Genomic DNA, 25,239 nt, shown 5'->3' with positions numbered 1-25,239 from the left:
GTAGGTAACCGTTAACCTTTCCCACGCTTTTGGCATTCAAGTTATTCTGTTATATTCTTTGCGCATGTCCAGCTGGTGTCCGGATGCCCGGTACTCATTATATTCTATCTCGTGGTACTATTCGCCACAGTTATGCAACACTTGATAGAAACGTCTGGCTTGCCAGCCTGTATTTCTACGGTCCCTCCTGTATATGGCGAGCATTGCATTGCATGATATACCTATGGTAATGTTGCAATGCATAGTTTTAGATTTCAGTAGCATTGTGACGTTTTGAAAAAATTTTCATCCATGTCTTTTGAGTAAACAAAAGTTCAATTTCCACTTTTATTCAGTTGCAATGTTAAGTTCTCGAATCTTTTCCTCGTAATCTCATTCTTTTGGAGCTTGGAATATATGCATGCAGGCGCCGCTGCTAACCTTTTGCCTGCGTTGTGCTTTCTGTTCAAATTACTTGAATCGCTGGCAGGCGATCTTCTGCTGTCAGCAGCTTTCCTGTGTGGCCAACTATTTTAAAGGGTATCCTTTTTTTCCCGTACTATTATACCTGCTTAGTTTATTTCTCAGTCGTTTACTCTTGACCTAAAACATGTCACATTGATTTTAACAGTGTTATAAATACACGAGGCCCCACAGACAATGCGTATTTGATCAAGTATTGCAGCCTCATAAGATTTTTTTCCTATTTTTGCAACAGGCAGCAACAACGGGCAACGCATTCCTATGCAATCATGATAATGCGCGTGGTATACCACTGACTATAATGATTTATAGGTTGCTGTATCGATGTCGTTATTACGCTATTCGCTCAATTGTTTGCTTTACGATCATTCCCTTCAGAAGTTTCATTATTCATTTATCAGCCATCGACCTTCGTCGGGTTTTACCTTGACTCGGACACGTCCGGCGCAGGGAAACATAAGCCGTTTGATGTATACCTATTACATTTCATTTATCCTTTAACGTCCTTGCTGAATTTTATGTATAATTAAGAAATCTCTATTCATGACCTAAATACGTAAAATGGTACCCCCCCCCCCACCCCCCCCCCCCCCCCCATAAAGAAACGTCAGTGGAACGTCAGTGGTAGGCAGTCACGTCAACTGTACGCTGAAAGAGTTCGCTACCGCGGCAATTTCAAACCCGTTTGATAAACGTCAGGAATTTCGGAGTTCATTTAATTCCGACGGTGTTATACCGGTTAAAATGCGTATAAATATACTATAATTATTTTTAGGGAGTGGGTAAATGGGGTTAGATAAGCAAATTGGGTTAGATAAACGGGATAATTTGACCGTGCGCTGGCGTCCTGCCCGCTGGAAAATGGCCGCCGGCGACGGACACCGAGACCTCTACGATGTAAACAAACCTCCTCAGCGAAGGAGTTGGGAAACATTTCAAACCATGGCCTCGGAGAAGGACGACGCCCCCCGGACGTGCGGCCTGACGAAGAGGGCGGCCGATTGCGTCGTTTGGTAAGTTATTTTAGGACTTTTTTTAAATGTTAATGTGAGTCAGGGGCGGCTGGGCAGCTTGACCCTAATGGGGCATAGACCCCGTTTCGTCCCTATCTAGACGTGACCTTTAAACTCTAAGACCGTTCGCAAGCCTTATTTGACCTTATTTAACACTACTTTAACTTTATTAACGTTAAATTGTCACGATGCTTCTTTTATGGGTATTAGGCCGCCATCCCTTAGGTTAGGGCAGGTACCTATACCAAGTGGCAGGGTGATCCAGGTGATCTTTAAATTCTTGGACACTTCTCAAGCCTTATTTGACCGTAATTAACCATATTTAACCTAATCTAACCCTTACCCTATTTAACATTTAGTATGTGAGTCTGGGGCAGCTTCGGTAGCTTGATCCTATCGGGGGCATAGACCCCATTTCATCCCTACTTAGACGTGACCTTTAAACTCTAAGATCGTTCTCAAGCTTTATTTGACTTCATTTAACATTGTTTTAACTTCTTTTTAACGTTAATTTGTCACGATGCGTCTCTCATGGGTATTAGCCCGCCATCCCTAAGGGTAGGGCAGGTAGTATAGGCTACCAAGTGGCAGGGTGACCCAGGTGATCCTTAAATTCTTGGACACTTCTCAAGCCTTATTTGACCTTAATTAACCTTATTTAACTCTTATTTAACGTTAATGTGAGTCTGGGGCAGCTTCGGTAGCTTGACGCTATCGGGGGCATAGACCCCATTACGTCCCTACGTAGACATGACCTTTAAACTCTAAGACCGTTCTCAAGCCTTATTTGGGTAGAACTATACAACTATTCTGCGGTGAGCTGCTATGGCAGTTGCCGTTTTCCTATGGAGTATTACCTCCTGAACAAGAATTTAGAGTAATATTTATTCGGACAACTGTAATTTACCTTTGAACTCTAACCTACGGTAAACGGGACCCCCATTGGGAACCGGAGTTTTGGGTAGGGTAAAACACTGGGGAGAATTATGCCATTCAACTCTATCCTATGGATAGGGGGACCCCAGTGGGAATGCAGGGTTTTGGGTGGGGTAAAATACTTGGGGGAAGGTTTTGCTGTGTTATTGTTATTTCCCCTTATTTATGACATTTGAAACACGAAATACAAGCAAAAATAAGCGATAAAAAAACAGATAGTGGGGCCATTTCACAGGTAAAGTCCACCTACTACTATTATTATTATGATGCCGAATCCTACTACGCATGCGCCATGTTATAGGGGAGCTTTTGTTTCAGATACTGACTCCTAAGTGAGAGAAATAATGGGCGTTGTGGGGGGGGGGGTTACATGTATTTAACCAATCACTTTGCAGTATTAACCCTACATTACGATAGGACCAAGTGAAAAATTTGTGGGGATATATACATTGAGTTACATATATTCCTTTTCCTAATTTGTTTTATAATCATGTTATATTATTCCAAGTTTTTATTTCTGTTTCGTTTATCATAGTATTTGTTTAATATGTTTTTTGAAGTGTTCTCACTTTATAATTTTGCCCTATATGTCTTGCAATATTACGTTATAATTGAGGGCAGACCCCTGAAAATGCCTACGGGGCGGGACTAGAAGGCGGTTTTAGGACGATTCAATACCTACCTTCCTCTCGGTGTCGTGAAATTGGAGGTTGCTTGGGGATATTCCATACATGATTATACATGAACACAAGTCACTCCCTTTTCTTGAAATTATTCATGTCTGGCTATTTTCATTTCATCGTTTAGAATGCATTTCTCACCCATAACAATATCTTTGTTAAAATTTGACCTTATTATTAGAACATTTACATATTATATATATATTCCATTTTATCGATTTACAGACATTTCAATTTACACAATTCTCTCCCTTCTCTTTCCATTATTCACCTCATGTCTATTTACGTTTCATCATTTTACAAGGCTTTCTCACCCATAGCAAATTCTTTGAGAAAATTTTATCGATTATTTTAACATTTACATTCATATATTCCATTTTATACATTTACAAACATTTCCGTTATGATAAATTACAGTCTGTATTCCGTCATGGTCTGTGACCTAGTTGGGGGGGGGTGATATGGGGTAGAGCCCCTTGGTCAGGTAACACGTTCTACTAGGTTAGGTTAGTATGCTAACCTATATGTTAGTTTTTCTTTAAGGAGGGTACGGGGGGCAGAGCCCCTGGTCAGGTAACACATTCTACTAGGTTAGGTTAGTATGCTAACCCATATGTTAGTCTTCCTTCAAGTTTGTCTTTCTTTAAGGGGGGTATGGGGGGTGTGCCCCCCCTCAGGTAACACATTCTACTAAGGTTAGGTTAAAGAATATTCTTGAATCTTGATAACATTCATTCCTTATTTCCTACATTAACCTCCAACTTGCATTTATTTCATAATTTGTACTTGAATAGTATATGTACATTTGTGAATATATATATAATATATATTTTTGTGTATGTATGAATTCATAACTTATATATGTAAAATAGGTGTCCCTTCCACAACATTTCATCGCAATATTATTTCCTGTAATGATAATACACAATATCGTTGGTTTCATGGAAATAAAAGAAACTACATTTTACGATTTTACACATTTCACATTACCCCCCAACTGGCCTCTCTGATTTCCTGTACTGTCCCTTCATTACAGATCCTTTTCACGTATGTGTTACTCAGTATTGCACATTTTTTTTTTCTTAAAGTACAACTTTAGTTTCCATATAGTACATGTGAAATCACCCCCCCCCCACCTCAGTTCTGACATGTACCCGCCCACAATAATTCCAACCAATCAGAGACCTTATCACTAATTCGCTGCTGATACCCAGATTGCGTTTTCAAATCATTTAGCAAGAAGTATTTGCAGTGTTAACACCCGACTCTCTACACCCTCAAAGTGATCGTGTTTTCACTAGTAATAGCGTTAATAATTCTGTTAGGTAATCTGGACACCCTCACTTTAATGTTGGGGAAACCTATCTGTGTTCGTGGTCCGTCGGGTATTTGGCTGTAACTTCATTCAAAATTCAAAGTAGGTACACTTTCAAGAATCAAAGACGAGAGGAGATTTTACGCATTCATAAGTGTGTTGCTGAATTGTACCATCTGCCTCTTTAAGGTAAAGTTCCCAAACTATATTCCTCTACTGTTAGAACAATTGTGTTTTGGTGTTACTAAGTGTTAGTAATTTTCAGGTAGAAGTGTTAGTTTTTGTTGAGTAGTTTTTGTTATTTGCCATATCACTACCTAACAACCCAGCGTCATTTAGCCAACTCTTACCTTCTGTGCTCCCTTCCTCCCCAGTACCCCATCCTCCCCTTAGTGAACATATGGCTCTAAGGTGGTTGCGGAGTTCAAACATGGCGGCTTTGTTTATATTTCTCTGCCTGAACCGAACACTTAGTAGATCTATATAACTATTCCACGACGATCTAGACTATGTCAGTTCACGTTTTCCTATGTTATTTTACATGCTTTACAAGAGTTCAAGGGATATTTTTTTCGTTCCACTGTTATTTACCTTTGAACTCTACACGTCTGTACATCGCACCTGTTGGTACCGTCGCGTAGTCTTCAAAGGTAAATTACTGTTTAGTTACAATCAGCTGAATAAATATTACTTTCAAATCTTGTACAGCAAGTAAAATAACATAGGAAAATGTCAGTTGCCATAGTCTAGCTCGCCACGGAATGCTTATATAGAAATACTGATCCTTAAATTCTTGGACACTTCTCAAGCCTTTTATGACCGTATTTAATCTTTTTTTAATATTAATTTGTTACGATGTGTCTCTCAGGGGTAGTATTAGGCCATCATCCCCTAGCATAGGGTAGACATACCCAGTGGCAGGTTAACCTGCCGCTAGAACAGGAGGGGCGAAGGTAGGGTGTGTCGGGTCTACTGTAGGGTCTTAGGAGGCATTTCCGAAGGGGTTTAGCCTAATCGATGCTTACCCGCGCCCACATACTTAACTTCAGATGGCGTGCTCGGGTATTTCGCAGAATGACGGTACCGGCTTGTAGTAGTTACGGGAATGTAGCTCGAGATGAAGAATCGCTTAGAGTAAAACATTAATTAATTTAATTCTTGTCAACAAAAGAAAAGCAATGTGTTAATTTTCACACTTTCCTTTTTTGTTATCAACATGCACCATAACCTGGATGGGGGTCCTTCTGAGTAACTTGTGACCCCTTACTCGGCATAGGCTACTCAGGAGAAGAGTAGGGAGACTGGGGTTGGTACGAGAAATTTGGCCAAAAATGGGCCAAACCAAACATTTCCTAACGTACAATGCCCGACCTAACCAGACCTTAGCTTCCTAACCTGACTTAGGATGCTGATACTGGGTACCCATGTTTCCCTTCTTGGTATGCAACCCTTGTCCTAGGCTTTGGTATAACAGTCTAGCAGCTAATTCAACAATAGGCTAACAAGTTAACGTTGTAATTTCGTAAAGTAGGGTTAAATTCCACAAAAAAGAGCGGATACAATTGAGGGAGGTGGATAGGTGTGAGAAATGCGACCATGAAAATCGGCCAAACCTAACCTGTTCTAAAGTGTTGTGTAGGAATACAGTGTTACTTAGGTGGGAGGTTTCCCTCCAACACAGACACACACAACAAGGCAGCTAAAGGTTCAGTGCTCCAAGTCAGGTTAGGAAGATAACATGTGGTTAGAACATAGCATGACACTCCAGAAAAGGTTAGGTTATGGTTCTTTTGGTAAGGTCGTATCTAGTGCCAGACTACATGTCTAAAAGGAAATTTAGTCCTGCCAGTTACCATGTAGCCAAGGCTAGGTCTAAGACTCTAAGCTAACCTGTTTGAAAAACTGAAAAGTTTCGGTATTTGAGAATATATTTAAAGGAGCCTGTGCAGGACTTACCAAAGGGATTGCTTTTAGAATGAAAATGAGAAAAAATCACGAAATAGTAAGCATTTGCTGATCATGTGTGGCACATGTGATTCTTGTTGATTGTTGAAAAATACCTAACCTGTGCTGTACATAAACAGTTTAGTATTTAGATTAAATTGGATTTTTTTATGTCATGTTATAATTGTCTTTGATAACTTATCACCGTTATGTTTTCCTTTTCAGGGCAAAGCTAGATGATGAATTATATTGGCCAGGAAAGGTAAGAAAACTTCATTATTTTTAAATTCCAGCTAATGATGTCATGTGCATAAAAATGGAATTAGTTCTCCATAAAAGGTTGATGTTCTTATTTTAACATCAAGATTACTGTATGTTGGAAATTAGAGTGATGTTTAAAAAGAACCTTGAATTATGCAAGTACACAAACATCTAAGAAGTAAACTGGAATAGATAAGGGGTAAGTGAAATACAGGTGATTTGGAATTCCCTATATTTTAAATGCTTAGTGCTAGTTAGCAGAAGGGCACTGATGCCCCATACTGTTGGACCAGTAAATCGATAGCTATTAATGGGTGACTAGTTTATTTAAATTATGACATCAAAGTTATTTTTTATTTTTGTAGGAAAAAGATTTTAAATTGTATATAGTTAGACATGAAGTGCCTCAGTGGTGTGATCGGTATGGTCTTGGCCTGCCACCTCGGGCATTTCATTGAGGTGTGAGAGATGTGTATTTCTGGTGATAGAAATTCACTCTCGACGTGGTTTGGAACTCATGTAGAGGCATTGGTCCTGCTGCTGAATAACTACTGGTTCCACGCAATGTAATAACACCATACAAACAAACAAACAGTTAGACATGGACATGTAGATGTTATTGTTAATTCGTTCTCTTCTTTGTCCAGATAAAGTATGGTGCCTACATATTTAAGAATGGGCGTGATCAACAGCTTGTTTATGTTTTTGGAAAGAGGAAATCGTGAGTACCTTTCAGATTTTTGGGAAGTACTGCTATTTTGGGGGGAAAATTTGACATATCTGCTGTTATCTGGTCTCTTATAAAAGAGAATGCATGTACAGTATTTCAGTTTTCAATGGTTTACTTCACAGTATCTCTTGCTGATTTGGTTGAAAATGCTGATGTTGCAAGTCATGGAAAGTGGAATTGTTTTTTTTTTGAAATTTTAGATAATGATGTTTGAATTTTTACTTGTTTTGTGTTTGCCAAGGGTTGTATTTATTTTTTCTTCAGTGGGGTACATCCAAACAATAAACCTGTAAATAACTTCCTGTACTCATATTTCGTGCCCAGTAAGTATGGCTGAATGAATATTGATTTTATTTTAACAATCAGATCGGTAAAGATATACCATTCCTTGTTACCTGCTGTGGACATTTGCCTTTTTAACCTTTTACGTGATCTCCATTCCCTCTTTGTTTCTTCATTCCTGTTGTTCAGTAACTTCTTAGTGCAACTGTAGTTCCACCTTTAGATTTTTATACTACTTCTCATTTATTTTCTGTTTCATTCCTTGCTGTCCGAGCTACAACACTGTAGTACCTCCTTTCCCATTTCCTTCCCCAATTGTGCTTCCAGCTTCTCAAATGTTTACTGCTGTACTCATTACAGCTATGGGGTTTTTCCCCAGTTCTGCCTTTAGATCCTTGTAAATGTCATCATCCTTAGTTTCTGAATCTCCTCGTACTATATTACTGTTTTGCGAGACTCTCAGCAGAGCCCCTGCATGGGATTAGTGCCATCTTGCACACCGGGCAGTGCACTATAGACATTACTTCAGGCTCTTTGCAGTTTACCTTCACCCCCAAGCTGCAACCCCTTTCATTCCTTTTACTGTACCTCTTCTCATATTTTCTTCCTTTCATCTTACTGTCTACACTCTCCTAACAATTGATTCATGGTGCAACTGCTTTGAGGTTTTCCTCAAGTTACACCTTTCAGACCTTTCTACCATCAATTTCTCTCTCAGCACTGCATAACCTCATAGATCCCAGCTCTTGGCCTTTGGCCTGAATTCTATCTTCTGCCTTCTATCTATCACTGTAAGAAGGTAGTGGTTTATATTTTATGAAATTCCAGAAAAACCTTATGTATAATTTCCATTTTCTCCCTAAATGAACATTTTTGTGCAAAGATTTAATGTTGTGATTTCTCTTTGCAGTCTTTGGGTGGCAAAGAGTAATATCATGCCTTATTTGAAGTACAAAACCCTCTTCAAGAGAGTTAACGCCATGACGCAGTTGCTGAAGTTCAGCGGTAGAGACGAAGGGAAACATGTAACTGCGATGTGTGATGTTGAAGATTATATAGCAAACCATGTGAGTGGTATATTTGGAATTAGTTCTTCATTGCAGGTGAAGTCATTTCTGCACTGACAAGGACTAGGGAAGACTGAGTTTTGCTGTAAATAAACTGAATGTTTAATGCAGAAGATTAATCTTATTATCATTATTATTACTACTACTATATTCAGAAGATGAACCCTATTCATGTGGAACAAGCTGCAAATTCGTGAAATTCAAGCTTATAGAGAATATGGTGTTTATTAGAAATGAGTAACAGAAAGTAATGGAAACTACAGAATGAAGAGGTTACTTATCAAAAAGAATTAAAAACGAAAGATATATTTTAAAAATCAATAGATAGTTAATATCAATAAATAGTAAATAAAGAAAATTCCCCCCTCCCTTAATCTGTATCACGATCAGTAACTGCTGCAGCGTGGGGTCTGCGGTGGGAGGCTGAAACCAACATTCTTTGGAAGCTTGAATTTCAAGTCAATGGCCCTGTGGGGTTGTTCTATGTGGATAGGTTTCATCTAATGAAGTAATAATAAATAATTGTAAATTTGAACACAAATTGTAGTACAGCTGAGTTATGACAGCCAGGAATTGGCAGCATTGAAGGTTAAGATTCGATATGCAGTTGTATAGAGGCAAAGTGGTAGGTTTTAGAGCAATGAAGAGAGAAGTTGGAAAGGAAGTTTCGGATGCCCAGAGGATATTGGCGCACAACAAACACCTAGGCATTCCTCCGGCTTCAAAAGGACTTTGATAGATTGACTGAAGTTGTTGCACTAATAGGTTCATATTTTTTGTCACTCGTAAGAATTGTTGTAAATGCGCGGTAATAATTATATGAGCTTTGGTAAGCTGGACTGAATCATCTCAGATTTTCATTACTGTAGTTTGCGTTGTTGTAAGTTGAGACTTGTAATTTGTATATTCTGTGCTAGATACATATTCTTTTGGCTTAATAGTGCTACTTTCATACATTATGTCCTTTTTCATGCAATTTAAATCATATCAGACCTTTGTTTCTTTTTCAGGGTAACTTAGAAGAATGTTTAGAAAGACCTACTTTTGTTAGTGAGTCTGCCTCTTACATGGTAACGACATTAGGTTGCGGTCATCCGGTCCTCCAAGAAACCAGCGAGGCCAGTCCTGACGGTGGGGCCGAAGTTATTCCAAGACATCGGGTCCCATCAGGGTACAGTGTAGTATTGCAGTTTCAGATTGAAAATTGTGGGAATTATATCTTGCAGGAGGAAACTGGAGCATACAATTGTTGGAGATACTGTGCTTCAATTTGCAACTTTTTTTTTTTTTTTTTTTTATTTATTTATTTAATTTTTTCAGTTCCAAGATTAGAGATTGCTGTGTCGTACTGAAAGATATATGGAAGAAAGAATTAAATACAGGTACTATCCGACTTACAACCTACTCGACATACGACCACTCGTACTTACAACCTTACTTCAGACAGTTGACCATTGAGTTACTTGGCACTGCGCCATCTCATGAGAACTCTCATCACTCAGGCATGAGAACTCTCATCACTCAGGCAGCATCAGTTTGAGTTACCCTGCCCTATCTGCAGCATCATTTGGTATTAACTGTACTGTAGACTGAATTGCAAACCAATTTACGTAAGAATCGACTTCTGACATACATGCAAGAACCTAACCCCATTGTAACTCAATGCCTGATTGTACGTAATATATACTATTACATAAATGATTAAAATGTATTAGTAGAAGTACATTATGGTAAAAAGATTGAAATAATGATTGTACATTACATTACAGTACTAAGTAGGCACTTATATAGCAAAGGTTTGATAGTATACCCTACCCAGTATGTTGGCCACTTTCTAAGGTTCGACTTACATCCATTCCGACTTACAACCAGTGGGTCGGAACCAAACTTGGTTGTAAGTAGGATAGTACCTGTATGTATGAAAATAAGTACAGGCAGTCCCCGGGTTACGACAGGGGTTCCGTTCTTGAGACGCGTCGTAAGCCGAAAATCGTTGTAAGCCAGAACATCATCATAAATCCCAAGAAAACCTTACTTTTAATGCTTTGGGTGCATTGAAAACTATGTAAACTGCATTCTTATTGCATTTTTCATCAAAAAAACCTTCAAATATTAATTATTTTGCATTTTTAGTGTCATATTTCTTCTGCCAGATGAGCGTTGTAGGCGTCGTAACCCTGGAAATAATTTCTGATGAATGTAATTGCAAAGAGCCTTAACCTCGGAACGTCATAAGCCGAACCTATCGTAACCCGGGGACTGCACGTATTTGCTGTACTTTTGAATGAGGAATGCATTACTTAGTATATGCCGTGACAGTTATACTACAGTGATTCACTATTCATGAAAACCTAGTTGTGCCTGAGTTTTTAATGTTGGTAATTTTATTTTGCAGAGCCAGAGCTCAAAACCCATCATACAAGCAGGAAGATTCAAGCAAGAAAAAATGCAAACGGTAAGATATTGTCCCTTTGAGGATATGTTTACGTATCAGTTGTGGTCAATGAATTTTTGAATGACCTCATAGGTCCCAGAGCTTGGCCCTTGGCCTAGATTCTGTATCTCTCTTTAAAGCTACTGTGTCATTTTTTTTTTATGACTTCAATGCAAAAAGAATACTAATTGCAGTAATTGAATCTCTCCCAGTAAACTTATTTGGAGTGTCTTCATTTCAGGTTGAAGCTTAGAGATTGCTCCGTGATCATGGAAGACATATTCTCTAGTTCTCCGAGAAATTACGCAAGGCTTTTTTCGATGCTAACGCTAAATAGATCAGTGTTTCCCACCATTCCCAATCACTCAGATGTGTATAATGTCATGGTAGGTAGCGTTTGAGGTTTACATTCCATTGACAGCAGTTTCACTAAAACCATTCAATGTTATAAAGGTTCATCGGCAGCATGTATGATGAATGAATGAATAAATAACACACTTTCAAGAGCAATTTTAAAAATAAGGTGGTATTTTTGCTTGACAAGTGTATACTTATTTTTCCGCTGCTTGATTTTATGTACAAGTTTTTGAGTCTTAGAAGTAGTATATAGTTTGCTGAATAATCTTGAATTACACTTTGAAATTTTGGCACTGGATACTTTGGGTCGGATGAAAATGTAAATGTAGTAGCTTGGTTAGCCTACTGTCTGTAATTTAATGCTATATGAAGCATAACCAATTACTTAAATGGTTTCATTCCCTGTTTCAGTATGTTGTATCAGTATACCAGAATTTTTTCTTTTGGCTCATGCACTGAAGTTGAGAAAGATCTCTTGTATTAGTTGGTTTATCACTAGTGTGGTTTTATAACCATAGCTCTCTTATATTAGTTGGTTTAGCACTCACATGAAACTTTTGCAAAACACAGTTTTATATTTGAGGCATGAAACCTATTTTAAGATTATTGCAGACACCACCCTACCTATGAACATTCAGATACAAACAAATGGGATTACAGATTTAAATTGTGTTCAGAGAGCTCCCCTTTGCCACCCGTAAGTTCAAATTTGGTTTTGCGCGTCTATTCTGTACATACATGCAGTCCTGTGCTATATGATCACAAGTAACACATGAAGATTGTATATCAAGAGCCAGCAGGAAAAATGAAAAGCAGCAGTACCTAGCGCTTTCGTGTAATCTTGATACACCTCCTGCTGGCTTTTTATATACTACTGTATGCACAGTGTATTGTGTTTTAGGATGAAAAAGATATTCAGTACTGTATTGATTTCGTATCATACTGTACTTAAGCTGGCATGAAAAATACAGTAACGAACTTACAAACAATTCATTGTAACTCATTTGTAAGTAGGGTGTTTGTCTGTGTTATGTTGTTTTACGTCCTCATCCATGTGAACTTACTTTCCTTCCATCAGAGTTCCATCATGCTATCTGGAGGTTGCTGCTCACAACCAAATGTACCTGAAAGACAAGTGCCCGTGATGCCACAAAGGTAAGAAGTATTCACAATAAAAAGACAGTATCCCAGGGAACACTAGAAGGCAGGTGTGGATAGGACACTTAGAAGTTACATTAGAAACTTTGTTTGGAAATTTAAAGTGTCTCACATGGAAGGTATCATGGAAATTTAATTTTGAAATACAATGAACCAGCAAGGAATGAGGTACAGGGAAAAATCTGACAAAATTCTAGAATGATAATAGAAGTCATTGGATTCCACATCTGGATTGGGCTGACATTATGAGAATTCAGGAGCAAAAAGAAACCTTGTTTCCACGCTTTCATATTTCGCCTAAAACTGATTTATAATGTTACTGTTAGAATGCCAATTTTAACCCTGCATAATGTAACACTTGAGCCCTTTTGAATGTTCTCTGTTGCAGTATTGATTCACTTTGTAATTCAGAAGTACTGCTCTGTTGTTAGTTTGCTGTTGATGTTGGAAAGGGTGACTATCCATATAAAAGATTATTTTCCTGAGTGTCTTTAATCATCTTATTTTTCCAGTTTTGAGTATGAGACGTTCAGTTCTCAGTCGGCTCCAATTCCATGGTCACATGAATTGCAGACTCCCAAAGTAGAAGACTCAAATCACAGTTTAATGTTGCAAGACTCTCCGATATTGCCGTCATTGAGCTCTCACACTTCGGTACCCTGCAACTGTCCAATGCATCAGTTGATTCAAGGTTCTGAGGCTCCAAACATACTGAGTTCTGAGACACTTATGCCACAGGCCTCACAGACTCTCAGATGGGAGAGATTTGAAAGTCCAAGGTTACGAGATTCAGAGACTCTCACATTACTAAGCTCTCAAACTCCTGAGATACTTAACAACTTGAGCCCTCCAGCTATTCAGTTGCCAGAGACTCAGAGTGTTACATCACAAGATTCTCAGACTCCTGTGGTACAAGCTAGGTCTTCAGATTCGCCAGCGTACAAGTTACGTCAATGCTCTGTCGTTCTGAATGATGTTATGAAGGCTAAGACTAAGAACGTTCAGGTAATGTATAGAGTGTTTACCTTTTTCACCCTGTTGGTTTTGCTTTTGTAATTTTCCCTTTAGCTTTGTTCTCCTGGACTGTTATACCAAAACCTTTCTCTGCCAGATATGTAATGCAGATTGTTTTTGTCTGGTTTATTTTGAGTACTGTACTAGAGTACTGCCTCTTTTTTTTCTCTCTCTTTCTCTCTCTCTCATTATTAACATTAACAATTTTCATACATTCAACTTCCCTGTCAGATATATACTTAGCTATAGACTCTGTCGTCCCCGACAGAAATTCAAATTTTGCGGCACTTGCTACAGGTAGGTCAGGTGATCTACCGCCCTGCTCTGGGTGGCAGGACTAGGAACCATTCCCGTTTTCTATCAGATTTTCTCTGTCGCCGGTGGTGTCAACATTGTTGTTACTACCTCCTGACTGGAATTCTTTTTTCAACGTTTTTGATCTTCTTTCGACCGATTTTGGGTGACGTACTTGGATCGTTGTTTGGCATTCGCTATCGTGGAATTGTTTTTGGACTTGGCTTTGGATTTTTCTTGGATATGTCTGACTCAAGTGTTGGTTTCAGAGTGTGTGTGAATGAAGGCTGTAAGGTGAGGATTCCGAAGGCTTCGGTAGATCCTCACACTGCATGCCGAGGATGTAGAGTTGTTGAGTGTTCTTTAGATAACACATGTAATGAGTGTGAAAGGTTGAGTGCTCAGGAATGGAGAGACTAACTTCTTACTTGAAGAAGTTAGAGAGGGATAGAGAGAGGAAGGCGGCTTACAAAAGCCTTAGTAGATCTAGATCTAACGAACCCTTGTCTAGTTCTGTAGCTGCTTCTACTCATTATTATTCTCCATCTTTATCAGGCCGATCACAGTGTGCTAATCCTACTGATTCGGCTTCTGGAATTGCAGAACTCAAGGCTTCCCTTCAAAAAATGCAAGAGAAAATGGCGGCATTAGAAGGTAAGCAAAGTGAGGGTGATATTTCCAGTGATGTAAGTGTCCCCAGTGTAGTGGGGACACTACGTCTCTGCGACGCTCCCAGGCTTAGACCTCTTCCAAGCTCCCTGGCCCAGAGGAGAAGGAAAGTCGAAAGCCGTACGGAGGATGTGGAGAATCCCCAACGATCAGGCGTCCCTTTGGCAGAATCTGTTACATCTCAGACTGCCAGGGATCGCTACAGAAAAAGCGTCCTAGGTGAGTGCTTTTCTTCATCGGGATCTCCCTCACCGAAACGAGGATGGAAGGATACAAAGCTTTCCCGTCCATTAACCTCTTCATTACCGAAAGTTTGTTTGGAGGTAGGTGGGTACCACCATTGAAGTCTACTATACCGCACCGGGTGCATAAAGGTGGTACGCATAGTACCACCAAAACTCCTCTTTTCAGATAGGGACTTCCAATCATTCTGTAATTTCGGTTTGAAGAGTTTGGAGCAAAATAAACAGTATGACACGATGCCAGACGTATGATGAACCCCAAAAAATAGTATTATTACTGCTTATAGTAGTGTGTAGGTGACAGATGAACTGCGTCTCAACAAAAAATCACAAAACCAGACAAGCGTAAACATGTAATAACTTCTACCCAAGTAAAAAACCAGTTGTATCATCATTTACTGTATTTATTTATTTATTCACTTATTACATTTTACAAACAAAAGATATGAAACACCCAGATAAATGAAGGTAGAAATAAAGCCTTATAGTAACTTTATATAAAAAACCAAACAGAGAAAAAGCAAAAAAGCGATTTTTTCTGAGGACAAGAAACTTGAAAAATTAGTTTAGATACCCCTAATGCCCCTTAAGTTGTTTTCTGTGATGAAACTAATCTTAGAAAACGTAGAAAATGACATCGCCCAATTTTTGAAAGATATACTATAAAATTTGCAATTTCCATATTTATTGGCGGGGCTTTCGCTTTAGTTTTTGCTCTCTTTTTTTGTTATTACGTGCTTATTTACTGTTCTATTTTGATAATACTTTATGTGCATGTTCCAGGTGCAATATACCAACATTCTGTAAGACCGAATTTCTATTCAAGACCGTAGTTTTCTCATCGACCACCAGTGTCCCTTGTACAAGGGACACTGAGTTTCACATTTTTTTTCATAAAATCATTTATTTTCCCTGTAGGATGATAAAACTAACAGAGAATATGCGTTATTATAGTGCTAATAATACCTGATAATTTCATTAGCCTGTCTTGATTAGTGTATTTTTGGCAAATATTTTTACGATGGGCACCCCTCCAAACTCTAGTCACTACCGAGAGATTCAGTTCGGCAGCGAACACAATGTTTACATTCTGCTCACCCACCCGGTAAAGAAGGGGTTAAAGAGGAACTGGAAAGAGCCTGAGTTGAACTCTAGCCCCGAGCGCTTTTCCGAAGAAGAAGCGCCTTCGGTCTTAAAGAGAGCTAGAAAGGAGTTAACTCCCTTTGCTGTAAGGGAGCCTCAAGCGCCTTCCAGATCTCCCTCCTGCTTTTGAAGAAGAAAGGGAGTCTTCTACCAAGAAGATACTGATGAACATGCAAGAGCAGCTAGCGTCGTTGGTAGGAGTCCTTTCCAAGGAGCCTCCTTGTAGAAAGGACGACAAGCTTCCTGTCAAAAGATCTAGACACCGATCTCCTGTCAGGCGCAACGAGCCTTCCAGGGGAGTTGTCGCACGGGCGGCCATCTCTGGGGGGAGCGAAGCACCAGGCAGGCGAGAGGTAGAAGAGGAAGAAGCTCCTGCCAGGCGCCAAGCAGGCGCCAGAGAACACCTGACAGTGAGGATTATGATGACAATGAAGTTCTCACAGAAAGGGATGAGCCATCCAGGCACAAAGCGCCTGATTATTCCCGAGATCGTTCCAGGCGCCAGCTAGGATAGAAGAGACTCCTGCCAGGCGAAAAGCGCCTGCCAGGCGGAAAGCGCCTGCCAAGCGCGATGCGCCTGACAAGCGCCAGGTGCCTACTATACGCGAAGAGCCTGATAGGCGCCAGGCGCCAATTAGTCAAGATTCTCCTAAGGACAGGCGTAGGGAGACAATAGCTCTTAGTCCTTCGCCTGTTAGGAGTTCTTCATCGACGGAAAGGAAAAGGTCCAAGGAGGAGACAGACGAAAGAAGGGAGCGTTCTCCTTCCGATCCTCTCGACTTAGAGGACGTATCGGAAGATGTGGTGACTAATAAAGAAGGACTGTCGAACTATAAAGTTCTTACTTCTCTCCTTTTGGAAGAATATGGAGATTCTTTGACTCCAGCTGCTCCTCCTTCTCCGCACTCTCTATTTTCGAGCGCTAAATCTCTCAAGTCTTCGTCCTTCCTTAAGATAAAACCGGCCATATCGATGAAGAGGGCCCTAAAGTCTCTAGATTCCTGGATTAAGACTAAAAAGGAACTAGGGAGGACGGTCTTTTGTATGCCTCCTGCCAAACTAACGGGTAGAAGAGGCATATGGTATGAGACTGGAGAAAATATGGGATTGTCTCTGCCTACTTCGGTCGAATCGGACTTCTCGAGTCTCGTAGACTCCTCGAGAAGACACGCTTTGAACTCGGCCCGAGCAACATGGGGTCTTTCGGAAATGGACCACCTCCTCAAGGGGCTTTTCCACGTCTTGGAGGTTTTTAATTTCCTGGATTGGTCTCTTGGGGTTTTGGCCAAAAAGTCCCATGAAGCGGAAGGCCTAAACCCAGAAGCTTTGCACAGCATACTTACATGCATAGATAAGGCAGTTCAGGATGGGTCGGCAGAGGTCTCCTCCCTCTTTGGTGCGGGACTGTTGAAGAAGAGGGCAGTTTATAGTGCTTTCCTCACTAAGGCCGTCTCTCCTTCACAGAGATCCGCCTTGCTGTTTGCCCCTCTTTCAGAGCATTTGTTCCCTTCTCAGTTGGTGAAGGACATTTCACATTCACTAACTGAGAAGGCGACTCAAGATCTCCTCAGGCAGTCATCGAGGAAGAATAGGCCTGTGGCCAATGAAGAGAAGAAAGGGGCTCGTCCAACGCAGCAGCAGCCCTTTTGAGGAGGCCCTCCGACTAGAACAATTTCCAAAAGAAAGACTACGGAAAGAAGAGGAAGAGCTTCCTTCCGACCCTTTAAAAAGGGGAAGTGAGAAAGCGATCCTCCAAACACCAGTAGATGCCAGGTTACAGGAATTTGCGGAAGCCTGGGCAAGCATAGGAGCCGACACATGGTCCATGTTGGTCATCAAGAAGGGATATTATATCCCGTTCAAGGACAGCCCTCCCCTGACATCAACACCGAGGGAACTGTCCGCCAGATACAAGGACCCTGTACTGATGGATACTCTTCGTCAAATGGTGGAACAGATGTGGGACAAAAGAGCAATCGAGCTGGTACTGGACCACAACTCCCCAGGGTTTTACAATCGCCTTTTTCTAGTAGCGAAAGCTTCGGGGGGGTGGAGACCAGTACTAGATGTAAGTGCGCTGAACAGATTTGTAGAGAAACAGAAGTTCAGCATGGAAACGTCTGCTTCAGTCCTTGCAGCCCTTCGCCAAGGAGATTGGATGGTGTCTCTCGATCTTCAAGACGCCTATTTCCATGTCCCTATTCATCATTCATCGAGGAAGTACCTTCGTTTCATGATGGAGGGAAGGATCTATCAGTTCAGGGCCCTGTGTTTCGGCCTGTCCACGGCTCCTCAAGTCTTCACAAGTATAATGAAGAATGTGGCAAGACATCTACATCTGATGGGAATAAACATCTCCCTAAACCTGGACGACTGGCTCATCAGGGCCAGGTCGCAGAAACAGTGTTTGGAGGACCTTTCAACGACATTAGACCTAACAAAGTCATTAGGATTGATCGTGAACCTCGAGAAATCTCAGATGATCCCCAGCCAGAACATGGTTTATCTGGGGATTCGAATGGATTCTCAGGGTTTTCGAGTGTTTCCTTCTCAAGAGAGAATATCAAAAGGTTGCGCTACAGTCTCCAGCTTCTTAGGGAAGGAGCGCAGTTCAGCGAGGGAATGGTTGACCCTTCTGGGGACCCTTTCCTCGCTGGAACAGATCTTTCCTCTAGGAAGACTGCATCTCCGTCCTCTACAGTTCTTCCTGAAAAGGAATTGGAATTGGAAGACAGGACAGCTCTCGGATACTTTTCCAATTCCTGTAGAGGTGAAAAATCAATTAAGGTGGTGGTTACCCCCTCTAGAGGAAAACAGAGGTGTGTCCCTGGAAGTTCGGAACCCGAACCTGATATTATTTTCAGATGCGTCGGAGACGGGTTGGGGTGCAACCTTAGGATCAAGGGAAGTGTCAGGCACCTGGTCGGAAGAGCAGGTGTCATGGCACATAAATTGCAAGGAGCTCTTAGCCATTCATCTTGCTCTAAAGGGCTTCGAGCAGATAGTCAGAGACAGGGTAGTGCAGATAAACTCCGACAATACCACCGCTCTGGCTTATGTAAGAAAACAAGGAGGGACTCACTCGCTCTCTCTATACGAACTGACGAGATCATCTTATTTGGGTCAATCAAAGAAATATAACTCTACTGACAAGGTTTGTCCAAGGGGAGAGGAACGTCAGAGCGGACAGGCTGAGCAGGAGGTTCCAGGTCCTTCCCACAGAATGGACCCTCCACTCAGAAGTGTGTCAGATCCTTTGGTCTCTTTGGGGGAAGCCTCAAATAGACCTGTTCGCCACGTTCCTCTCCAAGAGGATAGACACCTTTTGCGCTCTGGCAGACGACCCCAGAGCTTTTGCAGTAGACGCCTTTCTCCTAAATTGGCCCGGACTGGATGTTTACGCTTTTCCCCGATTCAAGATCCTGGGGGAAGTGATTAGAAAGTTCGTGGCCTCGAAGGGGACAAGGATGACGCTGATAGCCCCATATTGGCCAGCCAGAGATTGGTTCACAGAGGTAATGGAGTGGACGGTGGACTTCCCCAGATCTCTTCCAAACAGGACAGATCTGCTCAAACAACCCCACTTCGAGAGGTACCATCAAAACCTCCCCGCTCTTGCTCTGACTGCCTTTCGACTATCGAAAGACTTGTCAGAGCGAGAGGGTTTTCTCGCAGGGCGGCAAGCGCAATCGCTAGAGCCTGCAGATCATCTACTATGCGAGTATACCAATCGAAGTGGGAAATGTTCAGAAGTTGGTGTAGGTCAAAGAAGCTGTCCTCCTCCAATACCTCTGTGACCAAGATTGCAGATTTCCTTCTGTTCTTGAAGGAGAAATCGCATCTTTCTGTACCAACCATCAAAGGATACAGGAGTATGCTCTCTGCCATTTTCAGGAACAGAGGCCTAGATTTGGCGAACAATAAAGATTTGCACGATCTTATTCGTTCTTTCGAAACATCCAAATCAAAAGAACCTAGAGTTCCGAGCTGGAATCTGGACGTGGTCCTAAAATTTCTATCTTCTGAAAGGTTCGAACCACCTCATAGGGCCTCCTTTTGGGATATTACAAGGAAGTGCCTATTTCTTTTGTCTCTCGCTACAGCGAAGAGAATCAGTGAGCTGCACGCCCTTGAATCAAGAGTGGGCTTCAAAGGAGACTCTGATATTTGTTCGTTCCAGACTCTCTTTCTTGCAAAGAATGAGAATCCCTCGAAGCCCTGGCCCAGGAGCTTCGAGGTAAAGGGCCTGGCTAGCCTAGTAGGCAGAGAGGCAGAGAGGTCTCTCTGCCCGGTCAGAGCGCTTAAATTCTATCTGGACAGAAAGAAACAGATGGGGGGTTCGCAACACGGTCTGTGGTGCTCGGTAAAGGACCCCAAAAGACCGATGTCGAAGAATGCCTTGGCCTTCTTTGTAAGAAGCGTAATTACAGAGGCGCATAAGAACTGCCCAGATGACTCTTTTTAAACTCTTGAGAGTGAGAGCTCACGAAGTAAGAGCTATTGCAACGTTTATTGCCTTCCAGAGAAATATGTCGCTTAAGAATATCTTAGAAGCAACATATTGGAGGTGCAACTCGGTGTTTGCATCTCATTACTTGAAGGATGTGCGCGTAACGTACGAGAAATGTTTTTCTCTAGGTCCGTTTGTGTCAGCGGAGACGGTTCTGGGTATTGGAGCAAGCGCTGATCCTTAATTTTGTGTATGTAACCCTATTGTTGGATACGTTCTTGACTTCCTGCTGGAAGAAGTGTCAGATGTCGCACAGGCGGCCGTCACTTCGGTTCATTAAGGAACTCCAGTGGTATCTGACTATCAGAGGGGTACAACATTTTTTTTTGTACTTTAGTGTGTGCGTAGTGTCTGTGTTTTTCGAGTTATGGGTTGGTTGTGAAGAGTTTAGGGGATAACTCTTGGCAATCTTAGAACTAACACAGGTGTTAGGATCGGGTGATCGGGATCGGTTGTGTGGCTCCTTAAATAAGGCGTGTTGTCATATAAGCGGATTAGCACCCATTGACAAATGCCAGTCAGGCTCTGCCGAGTAAGTGGATAAGACCCCATTGACAGACCCACAAGAACTCTTGGCCACAGATCACTATCTCGCTAAGGCTCTTGAGGTGAAGCAGACTCCTAGGCAGTAGCTACGAAGTCTTCCACCTAATCAGGTAGGAACCAAGGTCTATAAATACCTACAACATATGTTGTTTACCTGTCTATTCAGTAGTTAGCTGTCTCTTACCCTCCGCCAAAGGGTGTCAATCAGCTAAGTATATATCTGACAGGGAAGTTGAATGTATGAAAATGATATTGTTATGATACAATAAAGTTTCATATATACTTACCTGGCAGATATATACGATTGATAGCCGACCCAGCCTCCCCGCAGGAGACAGGTGGAAGAGAAAATCTGATAGAAAACGGGAATGGTTCCTAGTCCTGCCACCCAGAGCAGGGCGGTAGATCACCTGACCTACCTGTAGCAAGTGCCGCGAAATTTGAATTTCTGTCGGGGACGACGGAGTCTATAGCTAAGTATATATCTGCCAGGTAAGTATGTAAGAAACTTTATTGTATCATAACAATATCATTTTTCATTTAATTTTCTTTCCACCCTCCTCTGTCTTGTACACTTTTTTTGTAAATTTCCATCTGGTCTATATCTCCATCTTATGTCCTTATACTTTTCTGTGATTTCTTTGGCCTTCCTATGGGACTTTGACCTGCTATCCGGGCTGATCCTCATTACATTCCTTGAAATGTATTTTTGAGCCACTGTGTGGTCATAAATTGTCAAAATCTCCTCCATTTTTTTGCATCAGTGACTTTGTTGTCTGTGCTGTATGCAGTCCTGCAGGTATTATCTATGCATCATGAATTTTTGTCCTGTTTAAATTCATCTCTTTCCACTACATTCATGCTGTTTTTACTTTTTCGTACTAGATTCTCAATATTGACTTCACAGTTTAGCGTTTCCCCAAAGTAATAGAAATGTTTACATCTTTGAAAACTTTCCCTTCCGAAATGACATGAGGCACAGTCTTGTTTTCCCAATGTGTTTGTGTCCATTTTAACTTTAAAAATATCTCTCTCAGTTTATATTTTCTGATCCTTATCGTCTCATATGACATCATGTGGTCTGTGTGATACACAATACTGGCTCACTCCCAACACCTTTATATCATTATCCATTTTCCTGCCTGGACTTTTTCTCGGCAGACTTCCGTATCATATTGCAGGACATTATTACTATTATTATTAATATATAATATATTATTGTTCATACACGAAACAAACCTTCGGTCTTAACATTAGGATTTACTAGCGCCAAGCTGGAAACCGGTAGAATTAAAATTACACTTGTGAGATCCAGGGACTAATGGCATCTATACCAGGTCACGGGGCATGTATACCCAGAATGCCCACGGCTACCTGTGACCCATCAGTTATTTTCCTACCGCCTTTAAGATAAGACGTGTTACTGTCTATCTCATTTAAAGCCGGTTTTTCAGTTTGCCTGTTCTTTATCCATTTCATTTTTTATTTTTCATTCCTTTTCTTTCTCCAAGTGTGATCAGTGTGTGGTAAGAGTGTATACGTGGTATGATGGAGAATTTTGCCTCAACATCGGGATCGTCTACCGCTTCGAAGAGGAGACAAAGGAAATGCCCAGGAGTCAGTGGCTTCCCTTGTTCTAGGTTCCTAACTTCGGTGTCGACGGATCCTCATCCAACGTGTAGTAGGTGCAGGGAAAACGTATGTACGGTTACTAATCCGTGTTCTGTTTGTCGTGGTTGGTCGGTGGAACAGTGGAAGAAGTTCTATGGGAAAAGCCAATACAAAAGAAAGGGGGTGACGCCATCTTTGGATGACCAAACCTTACCGGCTTCTTTTGTATCGGTAATAAACCAGGCTGCTCCATATGTTTCTCCACCTGCTTTTGAATTGTCTCATACCCCTTCGGTTTCTCCTAGCGGTTCTGTATCGGAAACGTCAGGAGGGGCCTTGGGTAATTTTATGAATAATTTGCACTCTCCTTTGTTCCCAGCAAGTAGAGGGGGAGATCCGCCATCTTTGTTCCAGGCTCCTGCTACTCAAGCGCATAGGTTAGATGGTACGTGGTCAGCGCTAGGCCTACCAGGCGTACCAACCTTGGATGGTCTGCTTGCGCATTATATGACGTCACGGTTCCAGCAGGGTCCGGCAGCGCTGAATGTTCCTCATCCCCCGGGCTTGCAATTATGGGAATTAAATGCCGCTGCTTCACCATCCCACTCAGTATTTACAGCGATGCAGAACGTGGGAGGTAGTTTGGAGGCAGCAAAACGTGCGGTTGCCAGCAGAAAACCTCTCAGTCTCTCCCTACGAGAGGGATGACGTCACAACATACGTCACACTCTGAGATGGCAGGCGTGATGACGTCACAGACGATTCTCGGCCTTTTTCGCTGCACCCAGACGCTAATACGCCTTCTGACCCGTCAATGCAAACTGTAATGCAGAAATTACAGGATATAGAGGAGAGAATGAATAAGAGAGACAAAAAGAAAAAGTGTGATTCGCCTTCTTCGTCTTCTTCCTCTAGTTCGGCGTCATCGCTAAGTCCGATAACGTCACGGCGAGCGCCAGTCAAGCGTTGGAGGAGGATTCGGGAGTTCCTAGCGGATCCTCGGGCCAAGAGGAGAAGAATCAATTCTTCCTCTTCTTCGGACCAAGACTGTCATTTCCAAGTCAGCAAGAAGGTCGGAAAAATCAGTGGCTATTAAGCACAAGGTTGGCAGACGAAGCCGTTCGCAAGAGTCCGAACAAGCGAGAGAGGTGACGCCGGCGAGCTAGCGGCCGAGGCGGAGTTGCCAGTTCGGATCGCAAAAACTGCGATACCTCTGGTAAAATCGACGTTGGCGCAGAAAGGTGCAGCAGAGGATGGGAATGCAGGTCCCTGGTGGGGTTTCGCCCGTAAGGCCGTTCAAATACGTACGAGGCCATAAGGCTCCTATTAAAAGTACGAAAAATAGAGAGTTGGCAACCTCGGCGGATACGTTCGTGGAAGGCAGTGTCCGTCTGGATAGAAGGCCGAGGCCGGGCTCGCCGACGCTCGAAAACGATGCCAATGCTAATAGAGACGAACTTACCTCTGTCTTAAGGGAGCTTCATCTTGGAGATCTAGACGAGATTCTCGCTCTAGATCCTGAGCAGAGAAAGAGTGAGACGTTCTCGTTCCCCCTGCTGACTATCTGGGAGGATCGAGCCAACAGCGGCCAGCAAAGATCAAAGAGACCGTGGCCGTAGGGGCAGGCGGCCGTGGAATTCCGGGCCGTCTGTCAGAAGATAGAGGCGAGACAACATCTCTCGTGACGGAGAGTGGTACACTAGAGCCGGAGGAAGGAGAAAACCAAGAGTTTCTGGCCTCGTATGCAGAGGTTATTGATTTGATTCGTCAATTCAATAGCCTTTCGGAGAAGACAGAAACACCGGCCAGTATGCTTCCTCCTGGAATTGACATGGCGTTTGGACTAAAGAGGGATACCAAGGTGTCGTATGAATTGCCTTGTTCGAGTCATGCGGAATCGGTCTTGCAACACGTAAACGCAAAGATTGCAGGGAGGGATAATTCCTTAAGATCTAATAGATCATTTAAATTTATTCCCCCTCCAATGATAAAGCAAAGGAAATATTATACGACACCGAAGGTCCCTTTGCTGTCTAGACAAATGAACCCTAATGTTGTAAGGTTAAGGCCTGGATTAACCTTGGATCAGGTTAAAATGGAGTGCCCTTCGATGACGTACCAAGAGGCTGCTACGGAAGCAACAAGGAAAGTAGTGGATGAACCATTGTTCATTAGATTACTACAGTCAGGGTCCAAGGCGATTGCGTACCTGACAAACGTAAGTGCCAATGTTTGGGCAAATATCCTGCTAATGAGGAGAGATGCAGCATTGGCTAGACTAAGCCGCAATGTGGATTTGGATTCCCTGTTAGCAATGAGGAATGGGGATATCTTGGAATCGCAACTACTGTTGCCAGAGGTCATACTGGAAGAGGCGATAGATAGAAGAAGGATGGACACTAACGATAGGTTGGTACAACAGGCAGTTAGGAAAACCTCTAACAGTCAAACTACTCCTTTGGAGGGAAGACAACAGCAGATGTCTCGAAAGAAGACAGTGAGACATAGCATCCCTAATAGAGTCACAAGACCTCTTCCCCAAGAGGATAACTCATCGGCCCTTTCACAATA

The 25,239-nt window shown here is 42.0% G+C and overlaps 1 protein-coding gene across 1 annotated transcript in view; it reads left to right on the top strand.

Annotated features, from left to right (window-relative positions):
* The window catches only part of LOC135205112 (uncharacterized), a 298,672-nt gene that overhangs the window by 402 nt on the left and 273,031 nt on the right, over window positions 1-25,239 (top strand). The window contains exons 2-9 of the mRNA XM_064235457.1: window positions 6,576-6,612; window positions 7,259-7,332; window positions 8,534-8,690; window positions 9,701-9,861; window positions 11,086-11,145; window positions 11,366-11,510; window positions 12,560-12,636; window positions 13,152-13,644. Coding sequence (XP_064091527.1) covers window positions 8,559-8,690; window positions 9,701-9,861; window positions 11,086-11,145; window positions 11,366-11,510; window positions 12,560-12,636; window positions 13,152-13,644 — 1,068 coding nt within the window. The 5' untranslated portion in view covers window positions 6,576-6,612; window positions 7,259-7,332; window positions 8,534-8,558. The remainder of the gene's footprint in view (window positions 1-6,575; window positions 6,613-7,258; window positions 7,333-8,533; window positions 8,691-9,700; window positions 9,862-11,085; window positions 11,146-11,365; window positions 11,511-12,559; window positions 12,637-13,151; window positions 13,645-25,239) is intronic.

The sequence above is a fragment of the Macrobrachium nipponense genome, chromosome 48, assembly GCF_015104395.2.
Source record: "Macrobrachium nipponense isolate FS-2020 chromosome 48, ASM1510439v2, whole genome shotgun sequence".
Taxonomy (NCBI): Eukaryota; Metazoa; Arthropoda; class Malacostraca; order Decapoda; family Palaemonidae; genus Macrobrachium; species Macrobrachium nipponense.
This window is presented reverse-complemented; position numbering and strand designations above follow the sequence as displayed.